Source organism: Stenella coeruleoalba (genome assembly GCF_951394435.1).
Source record: "Stenella coeruleoalba genome assembly, chromosome: 5".
NCBI classification, from domain to species: domain Eukaryota; kingdom Metazoa; phylum Chordata; class Mammalia; order Artiodactyla; family Delphinidae; genus Stenella; species Stenella coeruleoalba.
The window spans coordinates 130,553,275-130,568,546 of NC_137150.1; the positions used below are offsets into that span (position 1 = coordinate 130,553,275).

The 15,272-nt window shown below is 36.0% G+C and overlaps 1 protein-coding gene across 1 annotated transcript; it reads right to left on the reverse strand.

The window, feature by feature from the left end:
- Positions 1 to 14,614: 14,614 nt before the first annotated feature.
- Positions 14,615 to 14,923, reverse strand: LOC307187113 (uncharacterized protein; the record flags this gene model as incomplete). The annotated part of the gene is made up of 1 exon (XM_079922852.1): positions 14,615 to 14,923. One exon carries the CDS (start codon positions 14,921 to 14,923, stop codon positions 14,615 to 14,617), a length of 309 nt encoding a protein of 102 aa, XP_079778978.1.
- Between the last annotated feature and the right edge of the window lie 349 nt (positions 14,924 to 15,272).

Genomic DNA, 15,272 nt, shown 5'->3' on the forward strand with positions numbered 1-15,272 from the left:
AAAAAAAAAACAGATTTGGCTGCTTTGGGAAAGACTTTTCAATGATTTGGTCTGAGGCACAATTTTTCTTAGCAGGCTTTATGGTAATATTGAACATCTTCTCACTCATGGAAGTGCATTTTATTTCCTGGGGAAGCTTTTATAAAATGACAACAGTCCCACCCCAGACCATTAAACTGAAATTTCAGGGACGGGGTCCAGGCACTGACACTTAATGAAAGCTCTTCCAAGTGAAACTGATGAGCAATCAGATTTGAGAATCACTGCTCCAAATAAAGGAAATGTCCTACAAACCCAGTCATCTGATGAATCTGATATTGCAATGGCTGAGAATAACAATCAGTCACCTGTTTAGATTCATATCAACAAAATATAAGCTTCCTTTATAATTGCTTAATATCTTACCTTAAAGTTTGGTATTAATATCGTAAACATTTTTATATTTGTGTCTATTAGATGATTAGTCCTGGTCTTTCCTTTGAATTTTACACTTTTGACTTAGTTTTACATGTGTATCTCATAGAAAATACATACTTGTGTTTGCAGTTTTCTTTTATCTTCTTTTTTCTTTATTTTGCTTTTATAGTCCGTAGTTTCTTTTAGTTCCAACTCCTCAAATTGTCCTTGTTTTTATTATTATAGTCTGAATATTTTCCTAGTTTTATATATTTTTTCTCTTAGTATTTAATATATTTATTCTAATTTAGACATATTTTAATTATTTATACTAAATGATGTGTTTAAGTGGTTTCAATGCTACCATTAGTGCTTGGAACCAACTTCCCTATCTATAATTTATTTATTTGTATTCGACCTTCAAATGGCTAATGTATATCTTCAAGAATTTTATTCTTTTGTTTTGTCACTGTCAAAGATACACTAATAATCTGCTGATCCGGTCCTGCCCACCAGAAAGACAAGATTCAGCCTCATCCACCAGAACACAGGCACCAGTCCCCTCCACTGGGAAGCCTACAAAACCCACTGAACCAACCTTACCCACTGGGGTACACACTAAAAACAAAAGGAACTTGAACCTGCAGCCTGCAAAAAGGAGACCCCAAACACAGTAAGTTAAGCAAAATTAGAAGAAAGAAAAACATACAGCATATGAAGGAACAAGATAAAGACGCACCAGACCAAACAAATGGAGAGGAAATAGGCAGTCTACCTGAAAAATAATATAGAGTAATGACAGTAAAGATGAAACAAAATCTTGGAAATAGAATGGAGAAAATAAAAGAAACGTCTAACAAGAACCTAGAAGAAATAAAGAGCAAACAAACAATGATGAACAACAAAATAAATGAAATTCAAAATTATCTAGAAGGAATCAGTAGCAGAATAACGGAGGCAGAAAAACGGATAAGTGCTCTGCAAGATAAAAGAATGGAAATAACTACTGCTGAACAGAATAGAGAAAAAAGAATGAAAAGCCTTGAGGACAGTCTCAGAGACTTCTGGGACAACATTAAACACACCAACATTCGAATTATAGGGGTCCCAAAAGAAGAAGGGAAAAATAAAGAGACTGAGAAAATATTTGAAGAGATTATAGTTGAAAACTTCCCTAATATGAGAAAGGAAATAGTATCAAGTCCAGGAAGTGCAGAGAGTCCCATACAGGATAAATCCAAGGAGAAACACGTCAAGACACATATTAATCAAACTATCAAAAATCAAAGAAAAAGAAAAATATTAAAAGAAGCAAGGGAAAAGCAACAAATATCATACAAGAGAATCCCCATAAGGTTAACAGCTGATCTATCAGCAAATATTCTGCAAGCCAGAAAGGGGTGGCAGGACATATTTAACGTAATGAAAGGGAAAAAGCTACAACCAAGATTGCTCCACCCAGCAAGGATCTCATTCAGATTCGATGGAGAAATTAAAAACTTTACCGACAAACAAAAGCTAAGAGAATTCAGCACCACCAAACAACCTTTACAACAAATGCTAAAGAAACTTCTCTGGGCAGGAAACACAAGAGGAGGAAAAGATCTACAAAAACAAACCAAAAACAATTAAGAAAATGGTAATAGGAACATACATATCAATAACTACCTTGAAATGTAAATGGATTAAATGCTCCAACCAAAAGACATAGACTGGCTGAATGGATACAAAAACAAGACCCGTATATATGCTGTCTACAGGACACCCACTTCAGACCTAGGGACACATATAGACTGAAAGTGAGGGGATGGAAAAAGATATTCCATGCAAATGGAAATCAAAAGAGAGCTGGAGTAGCAATTCTCATATCAGACAAATAGACTTTAAAAAATATATATCACAAGGGACAAAGAATGACACTACATAATGATCAAGGGATCAGTCCAAGAAGAACATATAACAATTGTAAATATTGATGCACCCAACATAGGTGCACCTCAATATCTAAGGCAAATGCTACAGCCATAAAAGGGGAAATTGACAGTAACACAATGATACTAGGGGACTTTAACACCCTACTTTCACCAATGGACAGATCACCCAAGATGAAAATAAATAAGGAAACACAAACTTTAAGTAACACATTAAACAAGATGGACTTAACTGATATTTATAGGATGTTCCATTCAAAAACAACAGGATACACTTTCTTCTCAAGTCCTCATGGAACATTCTCCAGGATAGATCATATTTTGGGTCACAAATCAAGCCTTGCTAAGTTTAAGAAAATTGAAATCATTTCAAGTACCTTTTCTAACCACAACGCTATGAGACTAGATATCAATTACAAGAAAAAAACTTTAAAAAATACAAAGAGGTGGAGGATAAACACTACACTACTAAATAACCAACAGATCACTGAAGAAATCAAAACATACTTAGAAACAAAGGATAGTGAAGACATGACAACCCAAAACCTATGGGATGCAGCAAAAGCAATTCTAAGAGGGAAGTTTACAGCAATACAATCCTACCACAAGAAACAAGACACAGCTCAAATAAACAACCTAGACTTGCACCTAAAGCAATTAGAGAAAGAAAAAAAAAAAACCCAAAGTTAGCAGAAGGAGAGAAATCATAAAGATCAGATCAGAAATAAATAAAAAAGAAATGAAGGAAACAAGAGTAAAGATCAATAAATTTAAAAGCTGGATCTTTGAGAAGGTAAACAAAATTGATAAACCATTAGCCAGACTCATCAAGAAAAAAAGGGAAAAGACTCAAATCAACAGAATTACAAATTAAAAGTAGTAACAACTGACACTGCAGAAATACAAAGGATCATGAAAGATTACTACAAGCATCTATATGCCAGTAAAATGGACAACCTGGAAGAAATGGACAAATTCGTAGAAAAGCACAACTTTCCAAGACTGAACCAGGAAGAAATAGACAATGTAAACAGACCCATCACAAGCACTGAAATTTAAACTGTAATTAAAAGTCTTCCAACAAACAAAAGCCCAGGACCAGATGGCTCCACAGGCGAATTCTATCAAATATTTAGAGAAGAGCTAACACCTATCCTTCTCAAATTCTTCCAAAATATAGCAGAGGGAGGAACACTCCCAAACTCAAGTCTACGAGGCCACCATCACCCTGATACAAAAACCAGACAAAGATGTCACAAACAAAGAAAACTACTGGCCAATATCACTGATGAACAGAGATGGAAAAATCCTCAACAAAATACTAGCAAACAGAATCCAACAGCACATTAAAGGATCATACACCATGATCAAGTGGGGTTTATCCCAGGAATGCAAGGATTCTTCAATATACGCAAATCAATCAATGTGATAAACCATATTAACAAATTGAAGGAGAAAAACAATATGATCCTCTCAATAGATGCAGACAAAGCTTTCAACAAAAGATTTCAAAAATTTCAACACCCATTTAGGATAAAAACCCTCCAGAAAGTAGGCATAGAGGGAACTTACCTCAACATAATAAAGACTATATATGACAAACTCACAGCCAACATCGACCTCAATGGTGAAAAACTGGAACCATTTCCACTAAGATCGGGAACAAGGCAAGGTTGCCCACTCTCACCACTATTATTCAACATAGTTTTGGAAGTTTTAGCCACAGTAGTCAAAGAAGAAAGAGAAAAAAAAGGAATCCAAATCGGAAAAGAAGAGGTAAAGCTGTCACTGTTTGCAGATGACATGATACTATACATACAGAATCCTAAAGATGCTACCAGAAAACTACTAGAGCTAATCAATGAACTTGGTAAAGTAGCAGGTTACAAAATTAATGCACAGAAATCTCTTACATTCTTATACACTAATGATGAAAAATCTGAAAGTGAAATTAAGAAAACACTCCCATTTACCATTGCAACAAAAAGAATTAAATATCTAGGAATAAACCTACCTAAGGAGACTAAATACCTGTATGCAGAAAACTATAAGACACTGATGAAAGAAATTAAAGATGATATGAATAGATGGAGAGATATACCATGTTCTTGGATTGGAAGAATCAACATTGTGAAAATGACTATACTACCCAAAGCAATTTACATATTCAATGCAATCCCTATCATACTACCACTGGCATTTTTCACAGAACTAAAACAAAAAGTTTCACAATTTGTATAGAGACACAAAAGACCCCAAATAGCCAAAGCAATCTTGAGAAAGAAAAGCAGAGCTGGAGGAGTCAGGCTCCCTGACTTCAGACTATACTACAAAGCTACAGTAATCAAGACAGTACGGTACTGGCACAAAACCAGATATATAGATCAATGGAACAGGATAGAAAGCCCAGAGATAAACCCGTATACATATGGTCACCTTATCTTTGATAAAGGAGGCAAGAATGTACAGTGCAGAAAAGACAGGCTCTTCAATAAGTGCTACTGGGAAAACTGGACAGGTACATGTAAAAGAATGAAATTAGAACACGCCCTAACACCATACACACAAATAAACTCAAAATGGATTAAAGATGTAAATGTACAGCCAGACACCATCAAACTCTTAGAGGAAAACATAGGCAGAACACTCTATGACATAAATCACAGCAAGATCCTTTTTAAGCCACCTTCTAGAGAAATGGAAAAAAAAATAAAAAATAAGTGGAACCGAATGAAACTTAAAAGCTTTTGCACAGCAAAGGAAACCATTAACAAGATGAAAAGACAACCCTCAGAATGGGAGAAAATATTTACAAATGAAGCAACTGACAAAGGATTAATCTCCAAAACATACAAGCAACTCAAGCAGCTCAATATCAAAAAAACAAACACCCCAATCCAAAAATGGGCAGAAGACCTAAATAGACATTTCTCCTAAAGAAGATATACAGTTTGCCAACGAACACATGAAAGAATGCTTAACATCATTAATCATTAGAGAAATGCAAATCAAAACTACAATGAGATATCATCTCACACTGGTCAGAATGATCATCATCAAAAAACCTACAAACAATAAATGCTGGAGAGGGTGTGGTAAAAGGAAACCCTCTTGCACTGTTGGTGGGAATGTAAATAAATACAGCCGCTATGGAGAACAGCATGGAGGTTCCTTAAAAAACTAAAAATAGACCTACCATACAACTCAGCAATCCCACTACTGAGCATATACCCTGAGAAAACCATAACTCAAAAAGAGTCATGTACCACAATGTTCATTGCAGCTCTGTTTACAATAGCCAGTGGAAGCAACCTAAGTGTCCATTGACAGATGAATACATAAAGAGGAGGTGGCGCATATATACAATGGAATATTACTCAACCATAAAAAGAAACGAAATTGAATTTTTTGTAGTGAGGTGGATGGACCTAGAGTCTGTCATACAGAGTGAAGTAAGTCAGAAAGAGAAAAACAAATACTGTATGCTGACACGTATATATAGAACCTAAGAAGAAAAGAAAAAAAGGTCATGAAGAAGCTAGGGGCAAGACGGGAATAGAGACACAGACCTAGTAGAGAATGGACTTGAGGATATGGGGAAGGGGAAGGGGAAGCTGTGACAAAGTGAGAGAGTGGCATGGACATATATACACTACCAAACATAAAATAGCTAGTGGGAAGCAACCACATAGCACAGGGAGATCAGCTCGGTGCTTTGTGACCACCCAGAGGGGGGGGATAGGGAGGGTGGGAGGGAGGGAGACACAAGAGGGAAGAGATATGAGAATATATGTATAACTGATTCACTTTGTTATAAAGCAGAAACTAACACACCATTGTAAAGCAATTATACTCCAATAAAGATGTTAAAAAAATACACAACCTTGTGTTGTGTGTGTTTCTGTTCGAAGACATTTTATTTCATATGTATTTTTTACTCATTAGCATTGAACTCATAGCCAACAGCACTGGAACTCATGGCTGAACAGAGCTTATCTAAAACTTGTATTTTCTCCAGAGGGCACATCACGCTCTTCCCGTGCTTAGGAAGCTAGACAGAACTGCAGCGCTATGCCTGGGGCCCATGGTAAACAGTGAAATTACCAACAAAAGGCACAGACATATAGAAAATCTGGCACTGAATATACTGTGAAAAGTGTGCTTGTTCTAGGGTATGAGGGCGAAACGAAGCCAGAGGATTGTCTTGTTCGACCTCAGCCAGGAAAGTGCATATCGGGTGACCAGACCTTCCTCCCTCTGTGCATGTCTGCAAATGATTGCAAAAGTGCTGCATGTATTCATGTTGGATTTACAAATAGATTTCAGCTAGTAGGTACATTTACAAATACAGAATCCACAAATAAGGAAGGCCAACTGTATTTTATATTGATTACTTATTGAAATGATAACATTTTGGATGTATTGGGATAAGCAAAATACATGCTAAAAGCAAAAAAAAAAAAATTTGTAACATTTAATGTCATGGGTACTGATGAATCAGGTTGGAAACCAGACATACACAATTGAAATGAACAGCTGAACATTATCCCTGCCAGCCTATGAGGAGGGCACCGAAATAGGAGACAAAAATATGTCAGTAGCGTATCTGACACAAAAGATACACAAACTTGTTAGGACCAGTAAAACATGTTTATTTGGAAATATAATAAGTCCCTTATATACGAACCTTCAAGTTGTGAACTTTGAAAATGTGAACAGATGCTCGCATGTCTAATCACGTAAGTTAGTTCACGTGTCTGACATACATTGTCATGTGCGTGCATCCTCTACAAATCGTTGTTCTTTTATGTACTTTACTGCACAGTCCTGTATAGAGTACAGTAGCACAGTATGCTTATTTCAAGCCCAGGATGTCCGGAAGCAAGCATAAAAGCAGCTGTGATGTAACTGGTACTGTACTGTACTTTTCAAGGTATTGTACTGTAAGATTAAAAATGTTCTCCTTATTTTTGCGTTTGTTTCTTTATGTATTATTTGTGTGAAAAGTATTATAAACCTATTGCAGTATAGTACTATATAGCCGATTGTGTTAGTTGGATACTTAGGCTAACTTTGTTGGACTTACACACAAATTGGACTTACAAACGTGTTCTCAGAATGGAATTCCTTCATATGTAGGGGACTTATTGTAATCACAATATAGAAACATAGAATAAGAAGGTAGTGGGTTTACACTTGGACTATGGTCAAAATGAAGTCTTTTGCTTTCCAGGAAGATTATGGAGTAATTCAGGCCCCCTCAATTACAAATAGGACTTTCAAGAAGACAATCAAAAAGTTTTCTGCAGGCTCTGAATATTCTAGGAAAAACGATGTGATTGTGAGACACTGAAATGGAAAAAGCCTGGGATAATCATTTAGAGGAAAATGTGCACTGCAATTACATTTTAGCAGCAAGAATAATATCTTCTATAGAAAAATGGTTGGTATCCACAGCAGGCAGAGCAATAGCCACAGCTGTAGCCACAACCATATATATCCACAGCCATATCCACGGCCATATCAAGAACAATATCCACAGCTACCACATGAGTTTCTGTAGTTGTGTTTACACTGTGTTTACAGGAGGGAGTTTGGTAGTTCTGTAGAGGATCAGACAGAGGTTTCTGAAGTCTGAATGTTATCTCTTGCCCTAGGACTTCTAATACTACCAGAAATGAGTGGAACACACAACACAGACTCAGTGGCCTCATTATCACAGCAATTTTCATTTTTAAAAAGCTCATCAAACTAAGGACAACATTTTTTTCATGTAGTTATGTCCAAGATCTGGCCATAGCTAGGCATGAAAATTATAAGAAACCAGATGTAACCTTCACATTGAACAAGCATGTCTTGTGGAATGTAATCAGACCTAATTTAGATTTTCATTCCGGGAGGCATTAACTCTTCTGTGCTTCCAGGTACATATATGTGCGCACTGGGAGATGCTCCAGCATCTCATATCTCAGAATTGATAGGAAAACACCAGGGCTGGAGGTGAGAGGCAAACAGCAGGGGCATAAGGGGAGAAATTCTCAGGTTATATCTACAAAAATGTGGATGGACCCAGGTAGAATTCCTACTGCAGTTGTGGCTAGTGCAAAAGTCAGGTGAGGCAAAGAAGATCTGATTGGCACAAAACAGGGGTTTGGTATAATATATCAAAATAAAAGCGACAATGATTTTGTCCAATACAACATAACCAACTCTAGTTAAGCATTCTTGGAATATTTCAGTATGATACTTTCTTTGAAACATTTTGCCCAGTTACATCATCAAAATTTTATCTACACAAATCCTACTGATTCTTCAAAGCACAGCTTAGACTATACCTCATATTAGAAGCATTCCTGGACATTCACAATGTGCTTTAGCTGTAATTCCTCTATTCTTCCACAGCTCCCCATGTCTAAATGTATTGTGATTCTGGATATGCTGTATTAGTACACTGTTTTAATTACCTGATTCCTTCAGTCAATTGTAACGTAAGACAGATAATTTTATCTTCTGTGACTCTAAAGACCTAAACACTCACTGTTGAATGAGAGCCTGTAAGATTTCTTCCACCTGGAAAAATTGTAATTATTTTGATGTATAGGATGTTATATAAGAAAAATAACAACAATGATAATAACAATTAATAATATTTATATTTCCCTTTATAGCTTTGAGGCACACTCATATTTATTACTTCATTTGATTCTTACAAAAACAATGTAATAAGAAGTTGTGGTATTTATTGTCGTATGCACAGACGAGAAAACAGAGGCCAAGGAGAGTTGTCTTGCCCAAGGACTCTCAACTGTTTAGTAATAGAGTTGAATTAGTCCAAATGCTACTATAACCATAAAATCTAGGGGAGGATCCATGAACTATTTTTTCCTCCAGTTTTTAAGATGGAAAATATTCACTGCATCTGACTAAAATTACCAGTATTTTGCAACTTCTGCCTTACACTTTTATCCTCTGGATTTCCTTTTTTTATGATCTTTGCCATTCTAGCCAAAGCATGCTGTAAACCATCAAGTGAACAACTGAGTCCCTCTCAGAACTGCTCCATAAGCCTTAAGTACCACACAGTGGTATTAGAGCTGTTCTGCTCATGCAAAGGCATTCTCTGTCTGTTGAGAGTAGAAATTCCTTAACACTCTGCAAGTTAATTTTAGAAATTACAGCATCTGAGTGGAAATGATTATAACTTTTCTAGGCATCTCAAATTTTAATCAATAGGATATAAGCACTCTAGATCAGCAACTTTCATGACAAAATTAAAACCTCAGATTCTAGGTTTGCTTTCTAATTATGACTGTACCACTTTTGCAATTCTTTCCACTAAAATATAGTCAGCATTGGCTCCATTCCTGCAAACTTCATGACCCTATCCACATTTCACGTGTCACCTGCTATTCCCCAAAATAGTTCTAGCATGACCATATTTACTTGCATCATTTCATTACTTGTTTTTCTAGGCAGTGACTGAACCACACAGTTTAACTTTACAAGAATTTTTGAATGCCTACATCATGCAAGCCCTATTCCGGGACATAGAATATTGAATAAAAATATGTATATAGTGCTCAAAGGTGAGCTCTAGGCTTTTGAAAGTCTCCAGGGAGAGTGAATACCATTTCCATTTGGACCAGTCTCCATCCTTTCACCACATGCTACGTGAAAGATTAGTCATTTCAATATTTACATTTCCTCACTTATTCACTCTTCAGTTTACTGCAACCACTATTTACTGTTATCACATTACCCCCTCCAAAAAAAAAAACAAAACACTTTTCACGAAAGATCCTATGTCTTTTGTCAAACCTAATGGAAGCTTCTCAAGTAATTATTACAATTTGATGATAAAGTAAAAAAGCAGGACCAAATCACCAGAAAACAAACTATTCCACTAAAGCCCACTAATTTGTTACTAATAATACAATGACAAATATTATATCAATATACCTGGTGTCACAGTGTATTTTAGCATTCATAACTATGGAGTATATATATATGATACACGTACAAAACATCTAAAAGAAGTGCGCCTACCTATTTGACATGAGGAAACAAATTATTGATTAAAATTCTGGGATTTTAAAAATACTATCAATAAAAATAATATATAAAATTGTCATTTTTGTAGATTAAGATGGTTAAATGTCAACAATTTCATTATTCAACAACCTAATAATAAATATAACAAAACATCTACTGAGTTCTCACGGTGGTATAGAATGCATATTTTATTTAGTTCAGTACTCTCAACAATACTGATCTAGCACTATTCTGTCATTTTACCTTTGAGTATACTGAGGCTCAGAGAAGTTAGATAATGTTCCTACGATCACACAGCTAATAACTGATGGCGTCTATGCTTGAGCATGTAGTGTGACTCCAGAACCTAGGCTCTCCATCACTATCTATACAATCTTCTTATTTTAAGTGTGATCATTTGTATGACCTTGAGGAAATGATATCTTGAAGGAAAGTACAGTTAAAGACAATGTTTCCTGCACCGGAGAATGTGGATATTGACTCAAAACAGGCTAAAGATTTCTGAACATGCAAAAATATTGTAGCCTCTCTTCCTTTATTTCCATGGATCTTTCTTTTCTTTCTTTCCTGTTTTTTTTCTTTTTCAGGCTCATAATTAATACATACCTATTGTAAAAATTTCAAAGAAATAAACTTGTTTCTCAATAACAGGAGGGATACGGCAGTGGTGTGCTGTTGTTTAATGACTTCTGTTGGGAGTATGGGGTCTGATTTGCTAATTTCCATGGCATACTAGCATGACTGGTTTCAAGTTACCAACTGGCTTACAAAATTGCTGAAAACCTATACTTTAAAATTTAAATTTCATGTTTAAAACATTAATCAATACGGAAGTTCTGTTGTGTATGGTATGAGGCAGGCATCTATTTTTTCTGTGTCTAAACAGATGGCAAATTGATCGATTCCATTTACGAAATACACTATCTCAGATCAAAACTTTGCCTTTACTGGAAACCCCCCTCCTCCAGAAGTCTTTTGCATTGAGTACTGTGGTCTTACTGGTTCAGAATGATCTACTGCCTATACGTTGATAGCATGGCTAGATTGTCTGATCTTTACTGGTGGCCTAACATGGTTTCTCTTCCTAGCTACAGACCTCTCTGGACCAGCTTGTTGAGACCTTCTAAAACCACATGGAAAAGTAGAAATATATCATGAAATACTTATAGAATTTTACATTTTCCAGGAGCCACATTTTAAAAAGTTTAAAAGGTGAATTAATTTTATAGCATATTTTATTTAACCTAATATATGCAAAATATTATCACAATATATAACCAGTATTTTTTAAATTATTTGATATAGTTTTCATGAATTTTTTACAGTAAGTCTCTGAAATCTGGTGTGTTCTTTATACTTAACAGCTCTTAGCCACATTTCAAGTGCTCAATACCCACATCTCTCTAGTAGCTTCTATATTGGACAGTGCAGCTTGAGAAAATCTGAGGATTCCTCTATGGGTGTAGCCATTGATTATAACTTTTCCAGTAGCAGTTACTACTCTAGAAATAAGCAGCCAGCTTATTTGCTTCTCTTTCTAAATTCCTCTGCCTTGAATTCTATTTTCCCTCTTATTTAACTCACCAATTTCAACTTATCATTTATGTCTCTGCTCATATACCATTCTCCTTTGGAAGCAATTTATGACCCTTGTGTAGCCTCCTCTTCCCATATTCTGGCTGACTTAGGCTTCCCCCTGGAGTTCTTGTTCAGTAGCCCTATAACACCTGCAAGCATACTTGCTATAATGTGAATCTATGATTTACTATTGATATTTTGTATCCAACTGAGTATTTCAAATTCTTAGAAGGAACGATGTGTTTTATATCTCTATACCAAACACCAAATCTGAGCACATAGCTGGAACATGAACTTAAGGTTTGTTAAACGACTGAAAGAACAAATAATGAATTTTACAGTTTAAAACCTTTACAATATGCAATAGCTCATCAAAGAAAATGATTTTGAGTTTCCTCATAAAGGGGTTATAAAGTTTAAATCATTTCCTAACTACAGAAAAAAACTCATTCATTGCAATGGTCTTTCCTTTCCTCTATAATATGATTAGATATGTGAAACCAAATCTTCATTTTTCCCAACATTCACCAAACCCATACTGCATACACACACACACACAAATTTTCTCTAATTTTAATCATCCTTATCTCTCTTAACATTATCGCCATTTTCTCATTTCACTCAAGCTGATAGTATCAAATTTTCTTGGAGTGATGGTCATAACATTTCAGATTTTGAGGATAGATTGTGAAAATGCTTCTCTGGATATATAAATTATTTCATACATGCCTAATAATGGATAGAACCTTTTCTGGATACATAAATTATTTTATATATGCCTAATAAATTACATTTTTCCTTATTTTAGACATACCTTTGATGAGGAGGAACATAAGGAAACAAGTTAGATTTTTCAAAGAGCTTTAACTGTTAGAATCCTCTGCCTCTGCTTGTAAGACTAACCTTAGGGTTACCCAGAGCATAGTTATTCCTCAGATCAGACTAACAAATGTTCCGGCTACAAAAACCATCCTGCTCTTGAAAGAACCCCTGTTTCTTCATCAGTTAGACAAATTATATCCTGGACATAACCTTACACCAGGGCAGACTTTGATGGCAGGACGATCTTCCTTGGTTTGGGCCGTTTTGTGGGGTCTGCTAGCTCCAGGGACCTCAGTGTCAGACTTTGGGCAGTGACCCATGTCATGCAAATAAGACACAACATCTTTATCACTGCTGGTTGAAACTCGATTGCTACTGAGTCTGAAGAGGCTTTTCTGTTGTAGGATCTAAATGTTAGAGTTTGGGAAGATCAGATGAGGAAAGAACACTAAAGTCAGAATCCAACAAAGCAATAGGTTCTCCAATTCAGTAATTTAACGGGACTTTTTAATCTCATTCTTGTATCTGTCCCAATTAAGGCATTAGACAACCTTATTAAGCCATTAGACCTTACTCTTTTCCAGCTGAAAAATGTAGTACTACCTAAGCAAACCCAAAGCTTAATGAACTCCTCTTCCCTCTGACAATTGCTACTGTCCTTTCTAGTCTTTCTTTGCAACTGGCATCAGCTCATTGGTCACAACTTTCAAACACCTCCTGAGCTATATCCCTAATATTTCAGTCCTTACTATATCTCTAATATTTCAGTCCTTATTCTCTTTCCCATTAAGTTGTTTTATTTCCTCCATAGCAACTGTCAGTCTGAACTCATCTTAAATCTTTTTTACTGTTGATTTTTATCCTCAGGTACCAGAATGTAAACACTGTGAGAACAGGAAACTTGTCTATAGTTTTCCTACTGTGTCTTCACTGTATAGAATGAGACTCTTTCAAAACTATCTGTCAATTAAGTGACTTGAATAAATTTCCTCAATCTCAATAAATATGTGCAAATAAATATATTTGCAATTCCATCAAAAGCAGATGATATAGTAGAATAATTTTATTCTAGCTTACCCTTTCCTAGTTCTTTATTCCTCATGTACTTTAATACCTAGCTCTGCTTCTAATTTCTCATTAATTCTGGAAAGTATCTCTTCCATTCCATTATTCCTTTAAGGACTCAGGCCACCTCTTCTCTACCTTGGACTCTGCATTAACATCCTGGATAAAGTGTCATTCCTCTTTCTCTTTCCCCTCCAGCTCCATCCTAGACACAGTGAAATTTGGAAAGCAAAGTTCTGAAATACTGTGAGATTTGTGCTTGGGTATATGAGTGCCTGAGCATGTGGGATACAAAAAATAGGTGGAGAAGACATTATTCCTGGTGCAGGTATAAGAAGGAATGTTTGTATTATATCAAGGAAGAACTCAAGGTTCAGGCAACATGTTAGCCCAATTTTCAACAGAGGCCATATTATCTCAAAAAAGACTAATTCACAAGCAAGTACACAGAGATTTGTTAGGAGCAATGGACCATTTTTATTGAGGATAAGTGATTTCTCCAACTGTACAATGTTAGGATCATCAACACAGTCATAATAGAGAATCAGAGATTAAGAGAGTAAAGCCTAACATTTGGAAAAGAGTCAGATGATACTACCATGGAGCTTCAGGCCACAAAGAGGTCAATCTAAAAATGGATAGCTGGAGGTCAAAGTCTCTGTCTGGCATGTAATTTCTTGGATACAGAAATCATGGGTTATAGATCCTTGAATCACCATTATCTTTAGGTGTGTTGTTTCAGAAGCAAACAAGGTTTGGATGGTGATGTTCTAGCAGCAAGAAGAATAACATCTCCTATAGCAAACTGTCCAGTAGCTGCAGTAGCCAGAGCCGTATCCACAGCCACATCTGGTTCCATAACCACAGCCATAACGCGAGCCATATCCACAGCCATAGAGAGTCCCATATCCACAGCCACAGCAGAAACCATATCCACAGCCATAACTGGTTCCATAGCCACAGTCATATCTACAGCCATATCTAGTGCCATATCCATAGCCATAATAGGGGTTAAATCCACAGCCATAGCTGTTTCCACAGCCATAGCCACAGAAGTTGCCATAGTACTTGCAACACATGTTGTTAATGGAAATGGATTCAGATGGTTTACAAGAGGATGTTTCTGAAGCATGTGTGTCATCTGCTTCCCACGGACCTTTATATACTGTCAGTAATTGGCAGAGCATACCATTCATTCCCTGACATAGACAACAAATATGCAAGCAACCTTTATATGCCAGTCACTGTTGACAATAATAGTTTCTTTAAAATGAGCTCATTATTTTGTATACTCCAGTTTTATTTAAAGAGCATCATTTTAATTTGTTCTGCTGAAGAATTGTCTCAGTAGAATCATGTGACCAATAACTGATTTTTTGGTTGGGTTGTTTGTTTTTTGTGCCTTTGAGTTGTATGAGATGTTTGTGT